The 24,140-nt window shown below is 49.1% G+C and overlaps 1 protein-coding gene across 1 annotated transcript in view; it reads left to right on the top strand.

Annotated features, from left to right (window-relative positions):
• The first annotated feature begins 625 nt into the window (after positions 1 to 625).
• AP1G1 (adaptor related protein complex 1 subunit gamma 1) overlaps positions 626 to 24,140 on the top strand; it is a 49,040-nt gene continuing 25,525 nt past the window's right edge. Inside the window, exons 1-3 of the mRNA XM_066582555.1 lie at positions 626 to 904; positions 16,513 to 16,716; positions 19,575 to 19,699. Coding sequence (XP_066438652.1) covers positions 16,516 to 16,716; positions 19,575 to 19,699 — 326 coding nt within the window. The 5' untranslated portion in view covers positions 626 to 904; positions 16,513 to 16,515. The remainder of the gene's footprint in view (positions 905 to 16,512; positions 16,717 to 19,574; positions 19,700 to 24,140) is intronic.

Here is a 24,140-nt window from a genome sequence, read left to right on the forward strand (position 1 = left end):
AAAGCCCTTGCACTGCTCTGTGTGGGTCTGTGCAGGCAGAGCACACTGTCACAGCTTGTGGCACTGTGCTCTGCAGCTCCCATAGTGATACATAGCCCGGAAATCTTCCGGGCTGTATCGCTATGAGCAGTGGAGCTCGTCACGGAAATTTTCCGGGCGTGCCACTCAAGGGGTTAAATGTGGTGGAACAAGCGGTCATGAATTTGCTGATGCGCTGATATTTGCCCCTTATACCGCCTACATTATACAGCGATTAGTCTGAAATAACGTCAACGGATGGCGCATACGGGTATCATCCAGGATTCCTACGGAGAGCACATGTGGCCCACAGTTGCTGGAGTTGTAAGGAAGGATGTGAATGAAGACACAACAAAATATACTTAAAAAAAACGATTTTTATTTATTTATTTATTCATTCATTCATTCATTCATTCAATAACTGCGGTAACACGAGCAGTAATGGAGCTGCCCTTTAAACAGGGACTTAAGACGGGCGGATCCCGTGACTGACAGTGCGTCACGTCATCACCCCGCCTTACATTATACCACGTGACAGCGCGGGCACCGCCCTCCCTTACTTCCGGGTCTGGCAGTGACGGGGCACTGTGCTGACGTCATCACTGGCCGCCCTGGTCGTTTCTCTCTTGTGTCCTTCCGCCAGAGCAAGAAAAAAATATTCCGGCCCAAGTCCTTAGACTCCCGGTGACCGGCTCCTCTCCCGCCTCCAGCAACGGTTTCTTTGTCTCTCCCGTGTTCCAAGCCTCTCTACTCCTCGCCCATCACGTTTACGGGACGCGTCACACATCGACTTTATTAAGATCCTTCCGCACAGCCGCGGTGCTGCGGCCCATCAACCGCCATTTTGGGTGTCCCGGAGCCGAGGAAATAGCAGCAGCACCGGGCGGTAAGAGTGACAGCGACCTGGGGGACTGTGGAGGACTGGGACAGTGGGGGGTAGGCGGGAAGACGGCCGGTAGGGGGCGGGTAAGACCTGCGGGGGACCCTGGGGGAAAATGTCACTGCCGGGACTGTGTGGTCCCTGACAGGAGGGACAGCCGAGACTGAATGGGCAGAGGGTCAGGCAGGGCTGTGAAACTACAACTCCCAGCAGGTGCAGTAAAGCCGGGGCTGGGGGACTCCGGCAGGGATCTGACAAGACGCGGCGGTAATGGCGGAGGCCCGGAGATCGCCGCGGGGCCGTATATTGTGCGTAGAACAGTAGTTGAGATATATGTTGCAGTTTGGCGCGGCGCTGCTGCCTTTAGCGCCGCCATGTGACAACGTCGTTGTTCTACTTTTGGGGGAGGGGGATATTTGCATAAAAGATCTGTTGCTCGTGAAGTCGTATTATGATTTCGCCTTTTGTGGCGCAAATGTTGCTCCAGTCTGGCGCTGCGACTCAGCGGCGCCCGCGATCCCGGTAACGCAGTAACCATGAGTTACGTCCCGGCGCCCGCAGATTTTAGGTCTCGTAGATCTGCGGTTTCTATAGGCACATTACCGGTCCTCGCAGGAATTTGCGCAGCGAAGTGGAAGACGTTTACGAGATCTGGCGCACGAGCGGCAGGCTTAATTTATTTTTCCCCGTAGCGTCCGTTATCTCTGGATTTTCTCAGCGACGGCGAAATTGTCAGATAATCTCATGTAAAAGCCACATAAATTTTGCGCAAGATCCGTGGTGGAAAATTTAGCGTTTCGTGCGGACTCGCATTGTTCATTGCCGGACAGCAAGCGGTTTTTGTTTTTTTTTGCTCTGAGAACAGCAAATCGCGCTCCCTTTTACGTCACCTGAAAGTTGGCGAACAGTTCGTGCCCAAATATAGAACTATTACGCCTTGCGAGGGTCTTCAGCTTGAAGGGGTCATCCGGGATTTTTTGATCGGCGGCGTCTGTGGCGCTGGATCGTCGCTGTCCGTGTAACGCGACCGAATGTGATCATCGGTGGGCGGAGCCAGAAGTGTAATAGGAGGCGTCGCTCCCGCTGAGTCCGTCTGACCAGCGATGAGGATATCCGGCCGGCTGCACTGACAGCGAGTCAGCGGATCACATGATCGTGGGGATATATATAGGCGGACCCCCGCTGATCAGCTATATACCCCTCTAACGACGCCTTCACACCTACCGGAATATTCTGGGACACGTGAATGAGCGGATTACAGGCGAGGGTCCTGACCTGAGAGTGGGGGCTGCGGACCCAGACCCTCGGCATCATAGGGACCAGGGCCGCTCGGGATGCTCGTCCCCTATTTGCCAGGCTGTGTCTGCGCTTGCAGGTGCAGCCCAGCAATTGTCAGGACAGCGCCGTTCGCAGCCGCTCGTGTTCGGGCTTATCGTGTGCTTCAGCTGTTGAATGCTAGTTTAGGTTCTGGTCATCAGGATGAGATTAAGAACCCCGTTTAAGGAGGGCGGTCCTGATGGAACAACCCCTTGGTATTGTATTGGGGTATGTGGCTGGCATGGGGGAGGGGGGAGCTGCCACCCCCCACCACCCGATCCCCGTATAGACTGATATCCAAGCTATATATTCGTTTCTCCCTTCTGACGATGGATCGGTACGGGGTTCCCATCATGCATCTCCAATCTGTCGATTTTGGGGGGGGCAAGGGGAAGACTTTCTGCAAGCAGTTGGGCAATTACATAATTAACGATTTCATAATATGCAAACGATGGACTGCAATCTCCCTGCGGCCGATAAACTCGTGCGAGACTCGTGCGTTGTGGGACGCACAATGGTTGCTCAAATATGAACCCCGTTATTTTGAATGGCGTCATAGAACATTGTGCGTCTGTCTTCGGCATCAAAATCTGCTTGGAGTCGGGCGGACTTTGGTGCCGAATTTACTGCAGCTTGCGCTGTTTGCTAACTCCGCCCGTCTGAAAGCGCCCGAAAACGCATCAGTTCGTTCTACAAAGTGGTCTTTCATTGGTCAGAAGACGTTTTTGGTGCCCTTTGGCTCCCCCAGTGGTGTGGTACGGTATGCGCTCCCGGTTGGCTGGGGGTTGGAGGGGGCCGACTGGCCGACTTCTGCAAAACTCAATGATCCCCTTGTAAGAAGTAATGTTGGAGCGATTTAAGGAACTAGCGTGTAAAAGGAAGGACGGGCTAAGAGGAGGAAACTGGTCACTTCTACGGTGTGTGGGGAACTGTCCCATTACTCATCATGGTGGCACTGAGTGTGACGGAGGTACCAGGAGCGGAGGCGTCCCGGGGCACTGCGGTCCTTGATGAACTGCTGTGGCCTCATACGGCGGTATTGTATCTGTACTCCGTTGACGATCACAACTTCAGAGGTTTTCTAAAAAGTTTGCCCTTTACTAATTCTATGGATTCCTCGATGACTTGGCAGGGTGGCACGGCCATGGGGCGGTATGCTGCTGTGAAGCCCCCACACCTCTCAAGGTACTGCATTTCTGACTGAGATTGTATATTGTGCGGCCTGTTCACACCTCCTAGGTTCATAGCCGATGTACCAAGATGTACAATGATCCACTATGCACAGAAAAGGGGGTCATTTTATGAATGGTGGTCCTCACTGATGCCAAGAACAGGGGCCCCGACTGCCCCTGTATAGATGGAGGATGCTTGCTGCCACACCAGAGATTGCAAAAGCCCCGTGCTTTACAATCTCCGGCACTGGCATTGAAGTTAATGGCATGGCGTTGCCCATTCATGCAGGATCGCCTGTTCTTGGCATGGGTGAGGATCACGGTGGTCGGACCCTCGCCGATAATAAAGCCATCCCCTTTCCTGTGCATGGGAGATATTTTTTTCTTTTACCTCATTGCATTATGGGACGGTTTTGGATCTTTCTTTCTTTTTGCTTCCTTATTCCGAGGGCTCGTTCGCACAGCGGTGTATTTGCGTCACGTCTTACATGCGCATTCTTAGCGTAATCTGCAGTGAATAGAACCCGTTGATCTCGGTGGGTTCGTTCACATGAGCTCATTGTATCCCGCAATGTGCGATCGCATGAAAGAACATGTGGCAAGACCTACCCGGGTGCGTGTGCCGCTCCGCAATAGGCCATTGGAGTAAATGAGCCGGCATGCGAAAACACTCCAAAGCGGGCGTAGGCAATCTTCGCGGTCGTGCAAATCCGCAGCGTACGTACATGACCACAGCATGTACTCGTGTGAGCGAGCCCGGAGCTCTGTGGTGTATACTCTGCAGCGTTACCTGGGTGGTATCGCCGGTGACTTTCTGGGGCCCCGAGTCCGTTTGGGTGGGAGCCGGGGGCCTCCGTCTAACAGCGCTGCAAGAAACTATGGATTAAAGTTTTCAGCATGAGGCAAATACAGGAATCTTAAGACGCCGACCTCACACAGATCCAAGAAATGTGCGCTGGAACGCTTCCAACTCCGAATGAGCGCAGAGGGGTCCGAGTGTTACACGGAGGTGACTGGGGATTTGGTGGAAATGCTGCTGTAGATCACGGTGCACGAGGCGGTATCTGCACCGCACAGATCACGAATAGTGCGTAGATCGGTTTCTATAGAGCACATCGACGGATTTTGGCATGTCAGACACAGTTTTCACAGAAAACGTGCAAATAAGTAGAACTTTCCCCTCTGCCTTGGTGTCACCCAGCTCTGCCAGAGCTCTGAGTGGCAGCAAAATGCTTAAAGGGGTATACATCTTGTAAAGAGATGGCATGGGGTATGCCATCACCTGGTGGCGGCCTGACCACTAGTCCTGGGAAGCGCTGCTTCCTCCGCCTTGTGCGGTGCTCCGGCCACCCGACTTTGCAGGAAATTGCAGCGTGGCCCCATTTTAGTGAATAGTGCCCGTTTCAGTTCCCTGCACAGCCGGGTGGCACTAGTACCACTTTTAGAAGGGAATGCAGCCCCTTCATTCACAGGATTGGTGGGTGTCTCGGACCCCCTTGATCATATCGTAGTGACTTGTGATCAATTTAAGGGGTTATACCCCTAAAAAAAACAAACCACATTTCCCTTATCCACAGGATAGGTGATGGTTGTACGGTTGCTGGGGGTCTGACCACTGGGACCCCCAGGGTTCACGAGAACAGCAGACCCTCAGTTCCCCTACAGTATTGCAGACTTTATGAACTAAGGTGCATTGTTAGACTGGCTTCACGCGGCTGAGAAGTTAGCCTTATTGTGATCCCGGAGGGTCCCAGCAGTCGGATCCCCCACAATGTTGGGGTAACCCTTTTTAGGGTATGTTCTGTATGGATATGTACAAAAATTCACAGCGCTGCGCAACTTGATGCTTTTTCACAGCTCTCATCACCCTGAAGGGTTAAAGTTTGCTGCAGACCGGCATTAAAATTCGCACCAAATTTGAGGCAGATTTTGATGCAAATTTCCGCTGTGGAGAATCTGCGCCAATTCTGCTATGTATGAATGTACCCTTATGTGTGTGTTTATGCCACTTGGACCACTTCTTGTTCCGGCCCCTGGGAAAGCTGGGTGACGTTTGCTGTATGTGGTCATCCAGCTTTCCCAGAAGCGGATAGATGTAGTGACAGCGGAGGAGGATGACTCAAGGATTTCTAGTTACTGGAGATACCTGTGATTTCAGGGGAAATACTCTAATAATAGGTGGCATGCACCGTGGGCAGGGTCTTGGCACTCGTTAAAGGGAGTGGTGCGGCAGGGCATTGATCTATCCTTCGGAGATTGGGAGTAGTTGACATATTAATGGCTGATGTTTGTCTGTTTCCTTCCAGCAGTTTAGTACTATGGAGTTTCGCCGGCCGCCCATTAGCTGATAGGAAGGGTCTGCGAGGAGCGGGCACGTCCTGTCACATTGTGAGGCAGACCGCCGCGCCAGGAGTGAAGTCACCACAAGGTTACCGAGTCACATTCCAGGCAGCGATCCATGAGTGAGGACGGCAGGTTCCTGTTAATGTTAAAAGATTAGTTTGGAGATTGGTAAACACCTTCTGGCCTTCTGCGAGGGTCTTAGGAGCTTTTGTGCGACACGGTGGGATTATACAGCGGTGGGTGCGCAGCTGACGGAGTTTTCCCCTCCGCTGTCTTTTTAAAGGGCTTTTATGTAAATCGCGAGTCGTTATTATTGTGCAATGAACTTTTTTTCACATACTTTAGTTACATTCACTCGCCAAGATCTCTGCTTGCTGTCAGTCATTTGCCCACCATATAGTTTACTATCCAGAGGGGCGCGATAAAAAAGTGTAGTAAACTATATGGAATATACATATGGACGATCTCTCGCTGTATACTCCCTTTATACATCGGAGGTGTATGTTAAAGGTGACCCCCGTTCTCAGAATCGGTGGGGCTCTCAGTAGTGAGACCCTCACCAGTCATAAAGTGGGTAGGGGATAACTCGGAGGAGGTTGTCCCATGAAAATAAGTTCATTTTTTTTCCCCCCTGCCCACAGCATAGGAGGGAACTAGCTGATAAGTGTTTGTTCGTGCTACTGATTTTAAGAACTGGGGGTGTCTAGCGTCCTACAATGACGTCAGTAGTGGTCGCACATGCTCACTGCCACTCCATTCATTTCTATAGGACCGCAGCACATGGGCGGGTTGAAGAGCTTGCAATCTCCAGTCATCCTATTGAAATAATAGAGTGACAGCGTGGATGTGTAACTGCTGCTCCATTCATTTAAGGATGCCATGGACCCCAATTCTTGGGATTAGTGGGGGTCCCAGCAGTTGAACCCCCACCAATCAGCTCGTTATGTCATATTCTGTGGATGGAGGTTAAAGGGGTTGTCCCGCGCCGAAACTGGGTTTTGTTTTTTTTTTTCAACCCCCTCCCCCCCCCCCCGTTCGGCGCGAGACAACCCCGATGCAGGGGTTAAAAAAGAACACCGGAGAGTGCTTACCTGAATCCCTGCGCTCCGGTGACTTCTTACTTACCTGCTGAAGATGGCCGCCGGGATCTTCTCTCTCGGTGGACCGCAGGGCTTCTGTGCGGTCCATTGCCGATTCCAGCCTCCTGATTGGCTGGAATCGGCACGTGACGGGGCGGAGCTACACGGAGTCGGCATCCTGCACGAGCGGCCCCATTGAGAAAAGAAGAAGACCCGGACTGCGCAAGCGCGGCTAATTTGGCCATTAGACGCCGAAAATTAGACGGGCTCCATGGAAACGAGGACGCTAGCAACGGAGCAGGTAAGTGAAAAACTTTTTATAACTTCTGTATGGCTCATAATTAATGCACAATGTACATTACAAAGTGCATTAATATGGCCATACAGAAGTGTATAGACCCACTTGCTGCCGCGGGACAACCCCTTTAAGGATGTTTATAGTGTTGATTTGTGGGGTTGTTTGTTTTTAGCTCGTAGATGATTGGATGCAAAAGTAAGGCCTCCTTCCCACGAGCGTGACGGGCTCCGCAGCGTAATATTACGCTGTGAAGCCCGTCACGGCGCCCCCCAGAGCCCCTATACTTACCTGCGGGAGATAGCGTGAAATCGCTTCCCCGCCCACCGCCGCGCGTCACCGCCCGTCACCGCCCACCGCCCTCGCGTCACCAGCCGTGTCACGTGCCCGGCCGGCCGTGTCACGTGACGCGGCCGGACCGCGTCATTTGGCGTCATATGACGCTCGGCGGTGGGCGGGAAAGCGTTTTTTCACGCTATCTCCCGCTGGTTACAGCGGGAGATAGCGTGAATGGACGGCTTCCATTGACTGCAATGGAAGCCGTCAGTGCGTACAGCCCGTCCTCACCCGCAGAAAATAGAGCATGCTGCGGGTGAGGACGGGAGAAATCGCGGCGCGTAATTCCGCGGTGGAATTACGCATCGTGAGCATTGTGCTATTAGGTTCAATAGAACCTAATAGCTGCGGGCAACGCAGCGGATTTTCGCCGCGAATTACGCGGCGGAAATCCGTTCGTGGGAAGGAGGCCTAACAAAGGTTCAGTTGTGGGAAGTTTTAGGTAAAACGTAAACGAGAATGTTTCCATTGGTAAATAGTGAAGCACAAAGCCTATTGGAAAGTATTAGTAACTTTCAGAACTTTTTCTGTTCACATTAAGTTTTATTTGTTTGGGCAGTCTGCATCGCATGGATGGATTTGGAAACCGCAGCGTGCGCCGAAATCTGTAAGGTCCTATGGACACGGATTGTGTTGCAGTTTCTGAGTATAACATTATAGGACCCAGTTCAGAGGATAGTCATGTTGTGCGAGTTGCCATTTGTGCAGTTCCCCGGTGTATTATAAGCTCCCCCTTGTCTGATGTCGCGTTGTTGGCTTCCTTGCGTTCCGTGGCATGCATTCCTATGGTAGTCATTTTGGATGCATTGGTTATCCAAAGTCACATTGGAGCCCAATATATGCCTCTTATGGGCTCTCTGGCATCTGCTGCCCTCTCACCATAGCAGATACTGAGCTGAATGGTGGAAAAGCAAGAGACGAGTCGCCAACTTGTAGAGTTGTATTAGGGGCTCAAGTTATCTGCTATCCATAAGATACAGGATGACTTGCTGATCTGTGAGGGTCTCGCCCCCTAGACCCGCGCCCACCTCTGCCTGTCACTTCTCCCCCAACAGAGAATGAATGGAAGGCTGGTGGAGCATTCGCGGTGGGCGCTGCATTCATTTCACTGGAGCTGACGGAAATACCTGAGCGCTTGTACTCGGCTCTCTCCACAGTCCCATTGAATGGAGCGCAGTGCACTTGTGTGGGCAGCATTCTATCCAGTGTCCTCCTCTTTATGGAAGGAGTGCAGTAAGTCAAACCCCCCTCCATACACACACACCCATTCTCAGCATCGGTGGGCATCTCAGCATTGAGACCCTCACCGATCAGCAGTTATCCCTTATCTAGTAGATGTTGGATAACTTGAGATTCTGGTAAATCCCTTTAAGTGGACTCTACCTTCCCCTAGTCCATCACACCAGCCCGGTCCCTGCTGCTCTGATCCTACAAGAGAGGCTGCGGCGGGCACGTGCCATTCCTTGTGCATGCAACCCTTTTGCCAATTAAAGGCTTTAGCTATAATATCGCCATAAGCATAGGGGTTTAACTATAATGGGCGCAGCGGATGCAGCCGCACTGGGTCACTGGAGCTTCAGGGGACCCTTAATGCCTTTCTTCTCCATCTAAGGGGACCAGTAAGCATTATAGTCGGGCGACCGCGTTACAGATTGTACTTTGGGGTCCGGCCTCTCTGACTAGCTCCGGACTCCTGGAGCTTGGGATTGGTTGAGCTTTCACGCGCAGAGTGAATGGCGCTTCTTCTGGGATTGCAATGGTGGGGACCAGGGCTCCTGCGCTGGATGGGGGGATCACTTAAGTTCTTTTTCACCGCTTCCTGCTCCTATAATTGTATTTCTTCTACAAGCTGATCATACACTTCAGTTAGCTGATAGTCGAGTGCTTATTCGGCCGACACATTTCCCCCAGACCTCCCTCCTCTTCCAACATACACATGAATGCTCAGACGACCGTGCGTGTGTCCTCAATATGGACGGGGATAAGCTGTTCCCATACACTTCAGGCTGCGGCTTATCTCCCATAAAAGGCAAGGGTTGGGCATGTTGAAATCTGCCTTACGATGTCAGGACACCCCCATACACGGTAGGTCGTAAGTGGGTTCGGGCCAACGTCCATCTAACCTTACTAGCACAAGTGTTGTGCAGGGAGCTTACTCTGATCCTGCCAAGTAAGGCCAGCTTCACACGGGCGCTAAAATCGCGCGCTGCGTGACGCACAAATATGAACCCCATTCTTTTGAATGGGGTCATACACATGAGTGGTGATTTCCTACATGGCACCATGATGCTATGCAGGAAACTAATCACGGCATGTCCTATCTTGTGCATGCTCTCACATCACAGCGCCATCGTCTTCCCGCGATGCTATGCGAGAATTAAATCGCGGCATGTTCTAACTGGCTGTGTGATCTTGCATCACAGCCTCATTGAAAGTAATAGGAGAACATCGTGATCCCCTGCCGTGGCTATGACAGCTGCGCCGGAGGATCCCTGCATCCCCGAAGTGATGTGAGGCCGTTTTCACAAGGAAATGCCTTGCATCCCTGGAGAGTTCACACGGTTGGGAGCGCGATATGGGGGCGGAATTCGCGGCTCCATGTCTCTCTCGTCCGTTTGAGGTTAGCCTAAATAACGAGTAGCTTTGAAAGTCTGCGTGTAATACGGACTCCTCCAGTCATTGTGATGGCGTCGTCTCTTCTCCTCCTCCTGCGTCTACACAGCTATGGTGCATCGAAGCGTTAATACTATAGACGAGACCTTCTGTATTACCTTACCGTCTGTGGAAGGAGCACATGGCCCACCGGTTTCAAGTTCCTTCAGATCTCTTTATGTCCATCTAACAGAACCGCTCGCTCTAGAATTACCTTCCTTGCGTTTCAGGCTTTGGCCCCGTTTTACCGTTCACCTAAATATTTCTAATGGGTAGAATAGTACAATGCTGACAGAAGTGTAAGAGCGTTGTTTACCTTCAAAGTCCAGCCGCGAATTCCAAGCATTGTTTGATGAAAAGTTTTGAAACTTTCTAATGTACTTCGTATTTCACTTAATTAATTGCTCTTTCAAGATCTCTGCTTACAGTCAATGAGAAGGAATCTGGAACAGGCAGGTTGTTGCACCATCAAGCTCTGGAAGGCAGCGGGGTCACCACCCTTGTGCAGGGTCATGTAATGACAGAAGCCATTTTATTGTTTTTTTTATTATTTTCCTGCTGTAGACGAGCGCTGTGCCTCCTTTTATACATGAGTAACACCTCACACAACCTTCATTCCTGAACATATCCGACCGGTTGCTGCCGGAGCAGCGGGACTGGTTAGTTACCTGTTTTGAACTACTTATTGATCCTCTGCTACTAATTTAGTTCTAGTAAAGTGTGATCCGCCCTCAGCTCCCCCGGCGAAGCTCGGTCCCTATTGAATATATATATATATATATATATAATATATACATATATATATATATACACACACACACACACATATACACACACCCGTGTAAAGGGTGCTCCTTTGGTAACCGATTTGGGTGATGTTCATAACTGGAGGGGTTTGGATGTGCTCTATGCAGTGTAGTACATGTATGTACAGTATCGCAGGATAATGCTGCTCTTCTTCCAGTAAACCAGAAAGTTTGACAATCCAGCACTTTGGCTGCAGAATTTCACGTTAGTATTTTATTTGGTCGTCTTTTCTGTATGTTTTAGACTAGAAATGAGTGAATTCTTTCTCCTCGCATACATATTCTCCAGTTTTTATAATGAGAGCATCAATTTTGCTGGTTATTTATTAATCCGTCTCCTCGCTTAAAGTGTAACTTAAAACTTTTAGAAAACTTCTGCCGTGATGCTGACCTGTCAGAAACTTTGATCGGTGGAGGTGCGGGTGCTGTCCGCCTAAGCAGGGTGTCTGATCCCTGTCTTCGGAGTGGAGTACAGGCTCACAAGTAATTCTGTAAGTCCGTCGGTTGACACAGTGCTCAGTAGAGTGCTTCTTCATGTTGGAGATCATTGCGGAGGGGGTCTCAGCACCCGGACCTCTGCCAATCAAAACTTCTGATATGTCATTACCACTTCTCAAAAGTTTTCTAAACTTTTTAACTACACTTGGAAAGATGCATTGTATTACACCCAGCGCATCCTAAGACCTTGTTACACTGAACTAATCATTGAACTGCATGAAAATGAACGCTAATCGTTCAGTGTTAACGCAGCCAACAATTAAGTAATGAACGATAATTTGTTTGCTTAGCGTTCCTTTTAGGCAGGCAGAAAAATCATCGCTCGTCATTAGTCGTCCGCAAACCAATGCCAGACGCCCCCGGCTGACCAACGATGGATCGTTCGCTTCTTCCAGCGATTAATTGCTTTGTATAAAAACAAAAGTTAATTATTGGCACACTGAGAGAAATAGTTTGCTCGTTTCTCCTCTTCTAGGGATGCCATTACATGTGTTATAGAGGGGTCACGCATCTTACAGATAATTACCGGCCTGCACTTTGCAACTGCAGGTGCACCCGGCAATTAGTGCTATTACACCAACATTACTGATGCCGTATAATAACACCGTGAGTTTTATATACTTCCTGATTATCGGGCCCCATTAATTACTTTCTACTTGTTTTTAACCCTTTGCAATCCAAATTTGGATTCAGGGTTTCCTAGGGGGCTTTCTCTTTCTGCCACTAGACAATGGCACCATCTGCTGGCTAGAGCCAGTACTGCGGTATGTGACATGCTGGAGAGGCCCCCCGAGAACAGAGCAGCCAGTAATCTACAGTAAGAATACCCTGCCGGACGTCTTCCGACATCGGAGCTGTACAGCCTTCAATCAGAATGTCTAAAGACATCAGACAGTGGACTGGAAAGGGTTAAAGGGACACTCAGGACAAAAGCTACGTTTTGCCGTCCTTAAGGGAAAATGAGCTAGCCTCCGCTTGCACGCGATCGCGTTACAGCGCTTCACCCATACTGGGCTTCAGACGGTGACTTAAATATACATGAATGTCTTTGTGCGGCCTTCATTATTACACGCTGCGCTCGCTGGTCACAATACAGACTGCTGTATCAAGTATCCAGAATGCTGCTTTAAGAGGAGTCGAACAAAGATGGCCTTTATTTTGAGGGCTTTTGGCTCGTCTCCCTCCTAGGGGTCATCCTCGTCTATCAGCTTCTCTTCTGTAGTTTTCTTCATTATATTTAGGAGAAAGCTGCTTGTCCGCACCTCGGCCATTATAGATCCCCAAGGATAGTCGCTCCGGGTTTTCAGACTCCTGAATGGCAAATCTGCTTACGTTTATGGCATAACTAGGCAATAGCGGCCATATTGGGTCTTGAGCTTTAGGGAAAACATTAGGAAAACTTTACAGCAGAGAATAACTTGTGGATGTAGATTTGCTGTAGGGGGAGATTTAAAGGGTGCGTTAATTTTCGCTACCGATTTTCTTCCGTGGCTCCACTATATAGAAAAGAATGGAGTAGCTTTGTAGTCTTCATTGACCATATCCAACAGTCAGGGTGCGTTCACACGGGCGTATGCGTATTGTGATCTGTGACTATGCAGCGTATTTACGGGCTGAAATACACTTGACGCTTAACTGCCGCGTATTTCTTTTTCTCACGCCATCGTAGATTGTGTGAAAAAATCCGCTCATGTGAACGAACCTGTTGAAAGCGATGGGTTCTATTCACTGCGTATTACGCACACAAACAATTGCACGTGTAATACGCTGCACAAATCTGCCCGTGTGAATTCGCCCGTATGTGACTACAGCTCCTGTGCGGACCGATGTGTCCCTCTGGTTACAGAATACAAAGGAGTCCTGTCTGCGGTTGGATCCTGCAGTCCTCCTTCCCGCCTGTCTTCTACTTATTGCTTACCTATCGGATGTAGACGGCAGGCGTTGATGGCTGAAGGGGTGCAGCTGGTGGGTCATTGCTGATCCCTAATGTATGTAATGCTTGTAGTACTGTATCGGTCCATCATAAATGGCCTCCATTGTACGTTGGGGCGCAGTGCAACTGGAAGGTTCGTGATGGGAGGCCCCACCGTACACATTGGATTGTTGAGACGCTTGCTCTATCCAGGTCAAATATATTTAAGATTTCTTAAGACGTTCATTCTACTTGAAGTTGTTTCTGAACTGAGTTTTACTCTCCGTACCTTTGTTTTCTCCCTGCCGCACCCCCAGGTCCGCATGCCGATGGTTCCACGCTGCTCCCCACTCCTCTTCCTGTTGGGATTGCTGACTCGGCATTGTGTCGCCCTCCCCATTCACCTATATAGAAGGCTCTCGGGGAGGGCTGCCACCTCTCTCTGAGCCGGGAAGGGTAGAGGAGAGTGCCGTGTAACCTGGAGCCATGGACTTGTTGGAGACCCTGTCAGACCTGGCAAACGAAAAGTTAAAGGTAAGGAAGTGATTTCTAGTCTTGGTGGAACGTGTGAACCGCTCTCTGTCTCTAGACCGGCGGTCTGCAACTTCTGGCTCTGTGACTGTTGTAAAATATCTCCAGCGGCTTCTAGTCTAACAGCTGGAGGGTCACAGGCTGCAGACCGCTGCCTTAGGATCGCCCCTTGTGCTGTAGTAGTCCTACCGTCACCTGTCTTATTGGTTGTCAAGTAGTATTCATTAGCTTTAGGCCGGGCGCACACGAGCGGGTCAGATTTACGCAGTGGAAGACCTGCGATCGATCGCAGAAAGAAATTGCGAATGTTCGTGGAAGCGATTGGTTTTCCGCGCAAATGAACGCAATGCACAGAGTATCGTCCGCGAGGAAGATAGTGCTCTCACTCCTCTATCTATTTTCTTATGAAGTTACGAGGATTTCCGCCACTCATATGCAATATTAATTGCGTATGGGCGAAGGAACACTCGCATCCATTGACTTCAGTGGAGGCCGTCCTCGCGGAATCTACGCTAAGATAGAACCTGCTGCAATTTTTCTTCCACTCACGGAATCCGCAATTCCTACCCGCACGTCTGATCGAACGAGGGAAAGTTCATGCCTGCGTATCATCTGTGCGGACGGCAATGGTGGAATCCACAACTCAAATCCGCCCGTGTGACCCCGGCCTTACTCTCCTAGTTCTTTAATAGAGTTGTCCCATAAAAAACAAGTTATTCCTATGCGATCTGATTGTAGGGGTCCAGCTATTGGGACCACCATTGATCACGAAGGCTCCAGAATGAATGGAGCAGTGATCATGTGTGCGCTAGTGCTCCATTCATGTCAGCGGGACGGCGGCAGATGGCGGAGCGCCAGTACTGGTCTTATTCCCACAGTCCCTCACCGTCACTCCATTCATTTTATTACTTTTACAGTAGCTGAAAAGCTGCAGTTTTGGAGCCTTGTGGTGTTGAGGTGGAGATTCTATTCTGTTTGTATCGGTTTCTGCTTAATGGATCTATTTAAGGCCGGGCTCACACGACTGGATTTGCATTGCGGGTTCTGCAATCGTTGTCCGCACCGATGATCCGCGGTAAAACGCGGGCATCGAAAGGCATGAACGTCTGATGATTATTTTTTTTCTATTTCTTTTCTTAACACGCGCGGATACGAATCGCGTATTCCGCGAGCCAAAAAAAATAAATCGCAGCATGCTCTATTTTGCCGCAGAATCCGTGCGAACGGTCTCCAATGAAGTCAACAAAAATCTCACCAACTTCTCCTATTTGCAAATGCGCTTCTTTCTCTGTTCTGGGCCAGTAAACTTGGAGAAAGGGGCATATAAAATAGCTCTGATGACATGATGGGCTCCAACTCAATGGGTCACCATTACCTCCTTCTATAGGCAACTTCAGGGTCCCTCTTCCTCAAATGTAAGAGCTGGGCTGAATATACAGGACAATCAGGTAAAATCCTGGAGGGGTGCGCTCAGGTACGGAAACACACTATCGAATGTTAGAGAAAGATGTATTTTAATCATGCATTAGGCGTAGTTGGGCTGCCTCAAGATCAACATCACCCGAACAGGCTGCTTTCATGTCCTGATTGTCAGCTGTTAGGCCGGATTCACATGACCGTATTGGAACACACAAAACTTGCATGCACAGTAGGCAGTGAATAGAACCCATTGATTTCAATAGATTCATTTACACGCGCTTTTATTTTCTGCGCATTTTGGTCCCGCGCAAAAAAAAAAGCATGCGCATTTAAAGTACTAATAAAGGTCAATGGGGATAGGCAAATGCGCACGCAATACTCCAGGACACACTTGAAACACTGTGGAATTGCGCAGGAAAAGAACGCATCCGGAAATTGTAAAACTAATTATGGCTGCAAGCATCTGTACATCTGTAAAAGGTACAGTAAAATATGCTGACGCGTGCAGAAGCGCTGTGCTCATGCGTACGCAAACATGCATGTGCTCGTGTGACTAGGGGCAGTTTTGTGGCATAGCTTGCTTTGGAAAGAAACACAAGACTATAGATGCCCACCGCACCGCTAGAATAGACTGTATCTTACATTATGATGATCGGAGACCAGAAGACAACGAGCGAACCTCCAGCCTCCATACTGGTCCATCATCCACACTGCATCCCTAAACTTGGTCGACCAATTAGATAAAGCCTAAGACGCCTGCTCAGATGGGGGTGATAACTCAGAATCTCCATATGACTGCAGCCGAGGCTCTGGACCGCGTGGCGTCCCAGCATTATGGTCACAATCACTCCCAAACAATATTCTAGCATTCATATTAAATATCTTGTCCCCGGACTCCGCTTTTATCACGCAGTCATATCATGTACCTCGTATGCCACCGGTGACTTTTCCATATTGGTTGACATGTTACTGAAGCCATTGCAGACTATCGACTTGCCCCCACTATGAAGACGTCTCGCCAGCTTTGTATTGAGTCTCCAGGAGAAAAAACTTTTTTAAATGGGTGATCGCTGATGCGCACGTCCTATTAGGGCACATGGACATCATAGAGGAGAGGGTCCCCTGCTTTGAGACCCGCCTCCATGAGTCAGAAGGAAGAGCTGCTCCTCCTCTTCCATCTAGTGCTGACCGTGTAAGGCCTGCTTTCCTAAGTGACTTTTGTTCTTTACTAATAACATTTTGTGTTTCTTGCAGAGGATGCCGGCCCCTATCAGACTGCGGGAGCTGATCCGCACCATCCGGACAGCACGCACACAAGCTGAGGAGCGGGAGATGATCCAGAAGGAGTGTGCCGCCATCCGCTCATCATTCCGGGAGGAAGACAACACATATCGCTGCCGCAATGTGGCCAAGCTGCTATATATGCACATGCTGGGATATCCTGCTCATTTTGGGCAGGTAGGTTTTTGCTGTCCCTTGGGCAGAAGCAGACCCAACTACTTTAGAAGTTATCATAGTCGCACTTTTATTGAGGGGTTGTAACTTGCACTACACAGCTTATACCAGAGCATGGGGCATATTCCGTAGTCTGGCTTGTGGTCTTTGAAATTGGCTTTAAGGGTGAGTTCAGAAGTGGCGGGCTTGCTTACAGATACGTGGTGCGGATTCTGTAGGATGAATCTGCAGCGGGTTACAATACAACATGTGAATGCCATCTACGTGTATTGGCTAATACCATGAGGGAGAAGCGTTTTGTAGTTTTTCAAATCCATGGAGTGTTTTTAACTTACGGAAGTGCTACTGATTTACACTGTGGATTGTTCCCCTTTAATGTATAGGGGGTGAAATGTGCAGTGAATTCACTATATCGCCCATGTGTAACACTTGGATGTTGCGGTTTTCTACTGAAAAATTCCACATGAGTAGTGCTGGCCAATCCGAAAGCTCTAAGTAGTGTCTCGGACTACCGATCCAGAGTGTGTTTCAGGTAGTGGGAGGAGCACTGCAGCCATCTTTGGAAGACCGAAAAGGTGCTCTGGAGATGGTGAATCAAAATACTGACGACGACTTGTCCGTCCGTGAATGAGAATGTAGTGAGTGGGTTTGTGAGTGACTTACATGCTCCGCCCCTGATCACATGGCAGTGATATCAGCAAAGGTCCTTTATCCCCTGTGAGGGAGTTATATGCTCTGCTCCTGATCACATGACTATGATATCACAGGTCCTGTACGCACACGGCTGATGTCTGACTTGGTGTTCATTAGTATTCTATAGCAACTGAGGCCGCAGGGGGTTTGGAGTCTGCCCGTAATCTGCACAATGATGCAGGACCTGTGATGCCGTCACTGTCGTGTGATCAGGGGCGAAGCATGACTGATGTCATCAAAGGTCCTTCATCTCCACTACTGTGCTGCTTCTGATCCCTGTTGTATGGGATAAACAATGTATGTAGCAGTGCTGTGTGTGTGACGTGCATGTAGCAGAGCTGTGTGGCGCATTGCAACACCAGAAACGCTGGTACTATAATTTCCTAATAATTACTAGTCCATAGTATAACGGTAAGAAAGAATGCCGGGTAATACAGGATGATTCAAAAAGAAGGGTGCAAAACTAAAGCCAATTTCTTCATACATGACATAAAATGACCAGAGTGATATGAAGAGATAGAACTCTTCAAGCTTTAATGCACATAACTGGTGTTTGATGTGGGCGCCTTTTGGTGAAACTAGACGACTTAAAACAATGCATCTCTGCTGAAGTGGAAACGTGTTTGGATAGAACTGGACTATCGGCCTGACATCTGCCATATCACCAACAGCACCCAATTTGAACATCTATAAAGGCCTCGTGTCCACGGACAGAACGGATTCCGCATGTGGGAGCCCACAGCAGAATCTGACCCTGCCCGTGGCCGAGGACACTGCGATACCTCTCCGGGTCCTGTGTGGTTCTTCTCTTTCTTCACAGCATGCGCATGCTGAAGCGCCGGCTGATGCACATGCGCAGTGTGTGCTTTTTTTTTTTTTTAAACTCCTGTTTTCCCGCAGAATCTGGACTTGTGGGATCAGCAGTGAAATGGAGCATGCTGCAATTTTATTTTTTATTTTTTTACCATACCAAAAGGTCCGCAGATCAATTCCAGGTGCTTTTATTTAAAGGGGTTGTCCCGCGCCGAAACGGGGTTTTTTTTTTTCAATAGCCCCCCCGTTCGGCGCGAGACAAACCCGATGCAGGGATAAAAAAAAACAAAAACGGGTAGTACTTACCCGAATCCCCGCGCTCCAGTGACTTCTTACTTACCTTGTGACGATGGCCGCCGGGATCTTCACCCTCGGTGGACCGCAGGTCTTCTGTGTGGTCCATTGCCGATTCCAGCCTCCTGATTGGCTGGAATCGGCACACGTGACGGGGCGGAGCTACGAGGAGCAGCTCTCCAGCACGAGCAGCCCCATTCAGAAGACAGAAGACCGGACTGCGCAAGCGCGTCTAATCGGGCGATTAGACGCTGAAGATTAGACGGCACCATGGAGACGAGGACGCCAGCAACGGAGCAGGTAAGTGAATAACTTCTGTATGGCTCATAATTAATGCACAATGTACATTACAAAGTGCATTAATATGGCCATACAGAAGTGTATACCCCAACTTTGTTTCGCGGGACAACCCCTTTAATTTTGTGGACGCCCATTTATTCCTATAGGGCGGCTTGTTTTGCGTATCTTCCCGTACAGATTCCGCAAATCAGATCCGCTCGTGGACATTGGGCCTACGGTGCATTAAAAACTTATAAGAGTTCTAATAATTCATGTCATTCTGGCTGTTGTCAATTCAGGAATAAAACGGCTTAATTTTGCAGTATTTTTTTTGCCACACTTGGAGCTGCAGAATTCACACGTCTTTTATTGCAGTCTATGGTGGAATATGGCTTTTACATTACAAAGAGCTGAATCCGCAGCGTGGCGACAATAAATGCAGACTTTGCGGTGAACTTCATGCATGTTATAATGCCATGTGTCAAGCCACCCTTTTTTTTTTTTTTTAAGCCTGCATTCCCATAGTTCTACATGAAGCCCCATTCATGTCCATTATACTTACTTACAGGACTACATTGTTCTTCTTAATGCTTCCCCTTTTTAATTAGAGGCCTCCTGGTACTTTTTATGAGCTTTTTGTTCTTTGGCTTTTTCCTGTATTGCGTTATGCTCTTTGTCTCCTTACTATTATCGCCCTAACCTTGCTGCTGTACTGTTGTTTTCATAGTTTTTTGTTATCTTTATGCATCTAGATCTTGATGATGTTTTTTTTGTCACTGCAGCTGGAGTGCTTAAAACTCATTGCCTCTCAGAAATTCACAGACAAGAGGATTGGTTATCTTGGTGCAATGCTCCTACTGGATGAAAGACAAGATGTCCACTTGCTGATGACCAACTGCATTAAGAAGTAAGAATTAAACTTGTCTGCTTCATCTACAGCAGGGAAACAACCATTGGATGATTGCTCTAATCACCTCTCTGTTCATGTCTGGAACACTGGCAGTTTAAAGGGACCCTGTCACCAGGTTAATACTGCCCCATCCACAGGCAACATGAACCCAGGATAGGTAGAATCATAGAATGGTAGAGTTGGAAGGGACCTCCAGGGTCATCGGGTCCAACCCCGTGCTCAGTGCAGGATTCACTAAATCATCCCAGACAGATATCTCTCCAGCCTTTGTTTGAACACTTCCATTGAAGGAGAACTCACCACCTCCTGTGGTAACCTGTTCCACTCATTGATCCCCCTCACTGTCTAATATCTAATCTGTGTCTCTTCCCTTTCATTTTCATCCCATTGCTTCTAGTCTTTCCTTCTGTAAATGAGAATAGGGCTGATCCCTCTGCACTGTGACAGCCCTTCAGATATTTGTAGACCGCTATTAAGTCTCCTCTCAGCCTTCTCTTCTGCAAGCGAAACATTCCCGAATCCTTTAACCGTTCCTCATAGGACATGTTTTGCAGACCGCTCACCATCTTGGTAACTCTTCTCTGAACTTTCTCCAGTTTGTCTGTCTTTTTTAAAGTGGGGTGCCCAGAACTGGACACAGTATTCCAGATGAGGTCTGACTAAGGAAGAGTAGAGGGGGATAATTACCTTATGTGATCTAGACTTTATGCTTCTCTTACTACATCCCAGAATTGTGTTTGCCTTTTTGGCTGCTGCATCACATTGTTGACTCATGTTCAGTCTATGATCTATTAGTATACCCAAGTCTTTTTTTACATGTGCTGCTGCTTAGCCCAATTCCTCCTATTTTGTATGTGGTTTCTTCATTTTTCTTGCCCAGATGTAGGACTTTGCATTTCTCCTTGTTAAATACCATTCTGTTAGTCGCTGCCCACTGTGCAAGCTTTTCTACATCTTTTTGAATACTCTCTCTCTTTCCTAGTGTTAGCTATTTCTCCTAGCTTTGTGTCATCAGCAAATTTGATCAGTTTCCTATCAATTCCCTTCTCCAGATCAGTATTGATGGCAACAAACTAAAAGCAGCTTTTAAAACCTCCGCAAAGATGCAGTGTGAAATGCTGCAAAATAGTCAAGCCCAAGTCACGCTGAGATGACCAGTTCCACTTCCACTGCTATTCTATTGCGTTCATGACCGGCTTAATTGCCCATCTCTGTGATGGATGATCTAGAGGATTTTCTGTACATGTGATGCTGTTCGTGGCACCTGGGATCTATTTGGAGTCTAATAAACCTTTTTTCTTTTATTTCACAAAGTCTACATCAATTCCAGGAGCCGTAAACTGTATCACACATAGAGAAAACCCTCTACGCAATCCATCCCGGAAATGGGCAATTCAGCCAGTCATGAGTGCTGTAGGACGGCAGTGGAAGTGTGGAACTGTTAATCTCCGCATGACTTAGGCTGGATTGTTTCACAGCATTTTTCACTGCATCTTTGCTGATATGTTAACAGCAGCTTTTATTTATCTCTCTAGCCGTCGTTTCTGCAACATCCTGGCACAACATACCCTTACAAGATACCCATTGTATGTATTGTGAGTGAATGTTGTGCCAGGATCCCGCAGAAGACGCCTCCAGAGAGACATAAGTAAGGCCACCAATCAGGTGGGCTTGATTTGCGGAGTCAGTGCGGGGCACCCACACAGAATATCCACAAATCAAGCCGTCCATAGGGGAACATGGGTGTCCATAAATTAAATCAAGCATGCAGATTTGATCCGTGGACCTTTTTGACCTGGGGAAAAAAATTGCAGCATGCTCCATTTCAGTGTGGACACCGCAAGGATCGCTTTCATTGAAGTTAGGGGAAGCAGTATGTTCTGCGGCTTATCTGCAATTACAATGTGTCGCGCAGGAAAGCAGGAGTTTAAAAAAAAACCCTCCACTGCGCATATGCTGAGGCACGCCGGATGGTGCTTCCGCACACATCCAAACCAGAGAAAAAAGACCCGAACGAGTAAGCATGGTGCTTGGCAGCGGGCACCCCCGCCGCCCCCCATCCTGCATGGTGCTCGGACGAGTAATCAGTTACTCAAAAAGACCGATGCTCGCTCGAGCATCAGCCTTATACGAGTGCGCTCGCTTATTTCTAGTCATCAATAAAAATAGCCTGCAAAACCCGTTCGGTTTATCCAGGACTGGAGGGTCGCTTTTTTTTTTTAAAGATTGCATTGTGGTTCCTTTTTTTTGTCCAGTCAGTTGGTGACTTGATCCTCCCCTGTACGTCTCCGACTGTGAGGGATTTTTTTTTTTCTTTGAGAAAAATGACATTTGCGTGACTGCGCTCGGCTCACCATACAAACCCTGCAGGCTACGTTTGCCATTGCGGGTTTTGTTATCGGGGTGCAGCGGTGTGTGTGGTCACAATATTCTCTAGTTTATTTACACAACATCAGATCAGAGTTTAAAGCTTCAGAGCTCCATTAGTTGTGAGCTGAGGGAAAACAATGTGCAGGAAGATGCAGCTGTACCGCACGGTGCCCCGTCTCCATGTTATCCCAGCGCAGCTGAACCGCACGGTGCCCCGTCTCCATGTTATCCCAGCGCAGCTGAACCGCACGGTGCCCCGTCTCCATGTTATCCCAGCGCAGCTGTACCGCACGGTGCCCCGTCTCCGTGTTATCCCAGCGCAGCTGTACCGCACGGTGCCCCGTCTCCATGTTATCCCAGCGCAGCTGTACCGCACGGTGCCCCGTCTCTGTGTGATCCCAGCGCAGCTGTACCGCACGGTGCCCTGTCTCCATGTTATCCCAGCGCAGCTGTACCGCACGGTGCCCCGTCTCCATGTTATCCCAGCGCAGCTGAACCGCACGGTGCCCCGTCTCCATGTTATCCCAGCGCAGCTGTACCGCACGGTGCCCCGTCTCCGTGTTATCCCAGCGCAGCTGTACCGCACGGTGCCCCGTCTCTGTGTTATCCCAGCGCAGCTGTACCGCACGGTGCCCCGTCTCTGTGTTATCCCAGCGCAGCTGTACCGCACGGTGCCCCGTCTCTGTGTTATCCCAGCGCAGCTGTACCGCACGGTGCCCCGTCTCCGTGTCACCCCAGCGCAGCTGTACCGCGTGGTGCCCCGTCTCCGTGTCACCCCAGCGCAGCTGTACCGCGCGGTGCCCCGTCTCCGTGTCACCCCAGCGCAGCTGTACCGCGCGGTGCCCCGTCTCCGTGTCACCCCAGCGCAGCTGAGTCCTTTCACTTGTAGAGTGTTTCACCTTAGAGCTCCGGTTCTGCGCACAGATAGACAAGAGACTAGCCGAAAAACAAGGAGAGGCTGAAGAAAGCTGATCCAGTAACAAAGTTGACCCCTGGGATTCAGCTTTGGTTTATTTAGCAAATATAGTTGCTGGGAAATTGTATGTACTGCGTGCGCAGAGCTCATGTCCACAGACGTAGGCGTAAAGTGCTGCGGGGCGACCTGCAGTGGTTTACCCATTTTGCAGACAGTCACAGAGCATGCCCACATATCATACGATCACGGACATGCACAGTGTGCCTTTTTTTCCCCTTCTAATTACCTGCTCTGAGCAGGGATGTGTATGATAACCTACCATACGCAGCCTATACAAATGTATAGGGTTCCCGTTGTGTACGTACGCAGAGAAATGGCGCATGCTGTGATTTTATTTCTCTTGCGTATCGATGCGCTGTGTCCACAGGCCGGTGTGCATGGAACAAGAAAAGTCCATTGACATTCATTGACTACATATCATGCATCCGTGCAACACATGCGTAATACGCAGTGAAAACCAGGTCACGTACATGAACCCTAATGGAGGCTATATATACTCCCATAGTCCTAATTGACAAAATCAGGAGTGTAAACTTTTAGTGGAATGTATTTTGTATGCATGTGCGATATTGGACCGTGAAACTCTGGCCGTTATCGCGCTCGCTAACATGCGATGTCCCCACGGATGCGAGGCGTTTTTGTATCAAAAATGTCTTGCATCATGTCAGGGAAGTAGCAATCCTAGGGTGCGGCTAACAGCCGCAGCGGAGGATTGCGGAGCGTTTCCTGTTTTTTTCAGTGGGAAACATCGCACCTCACTCGCTGCGATGCTTTGCCAGCGCCACTCAAAACAATGGGCGATGCAAGGGCACACCGAAAGATGAGATATGCCATGGTTTTTTGTTTTTTTTTTAAGTTTGGGAAGTTTTTGGTTGTTGACACACACCGCGGCTCTGGAGGTGAGATTACATGAATGCTTTAATAGGCTGTACCAAGCCAAGGTTTAAGTTTCTTATGAATAGTCATCATTTACAAGTGCATGTTTCAGTGCTGCACCATAATTAAGTCATTGTGTAACCTGAAACTGCCCATACACCTCTAATAAGGCATCTTGAACTGCCGATATGTCAGGTCAGCCAATGCATCTACTGG

The sequence above is a fragment of the Eleutherodactylus coqui genome, chromosome 11, assembly GCF_035609145.1.
Source record: "Eleutherodactylus coqui strain aEleCoq1 chromosome 11, aEleCoq1.hap1, whole genome shotgun sequence".
Lineage (NCBI taxonomy): Eukaryota > Metazoa > Chordata > Amphibia > Anura > Eleutherodactylidae > Eleutherodactylus > Eleutherodactylus coqui.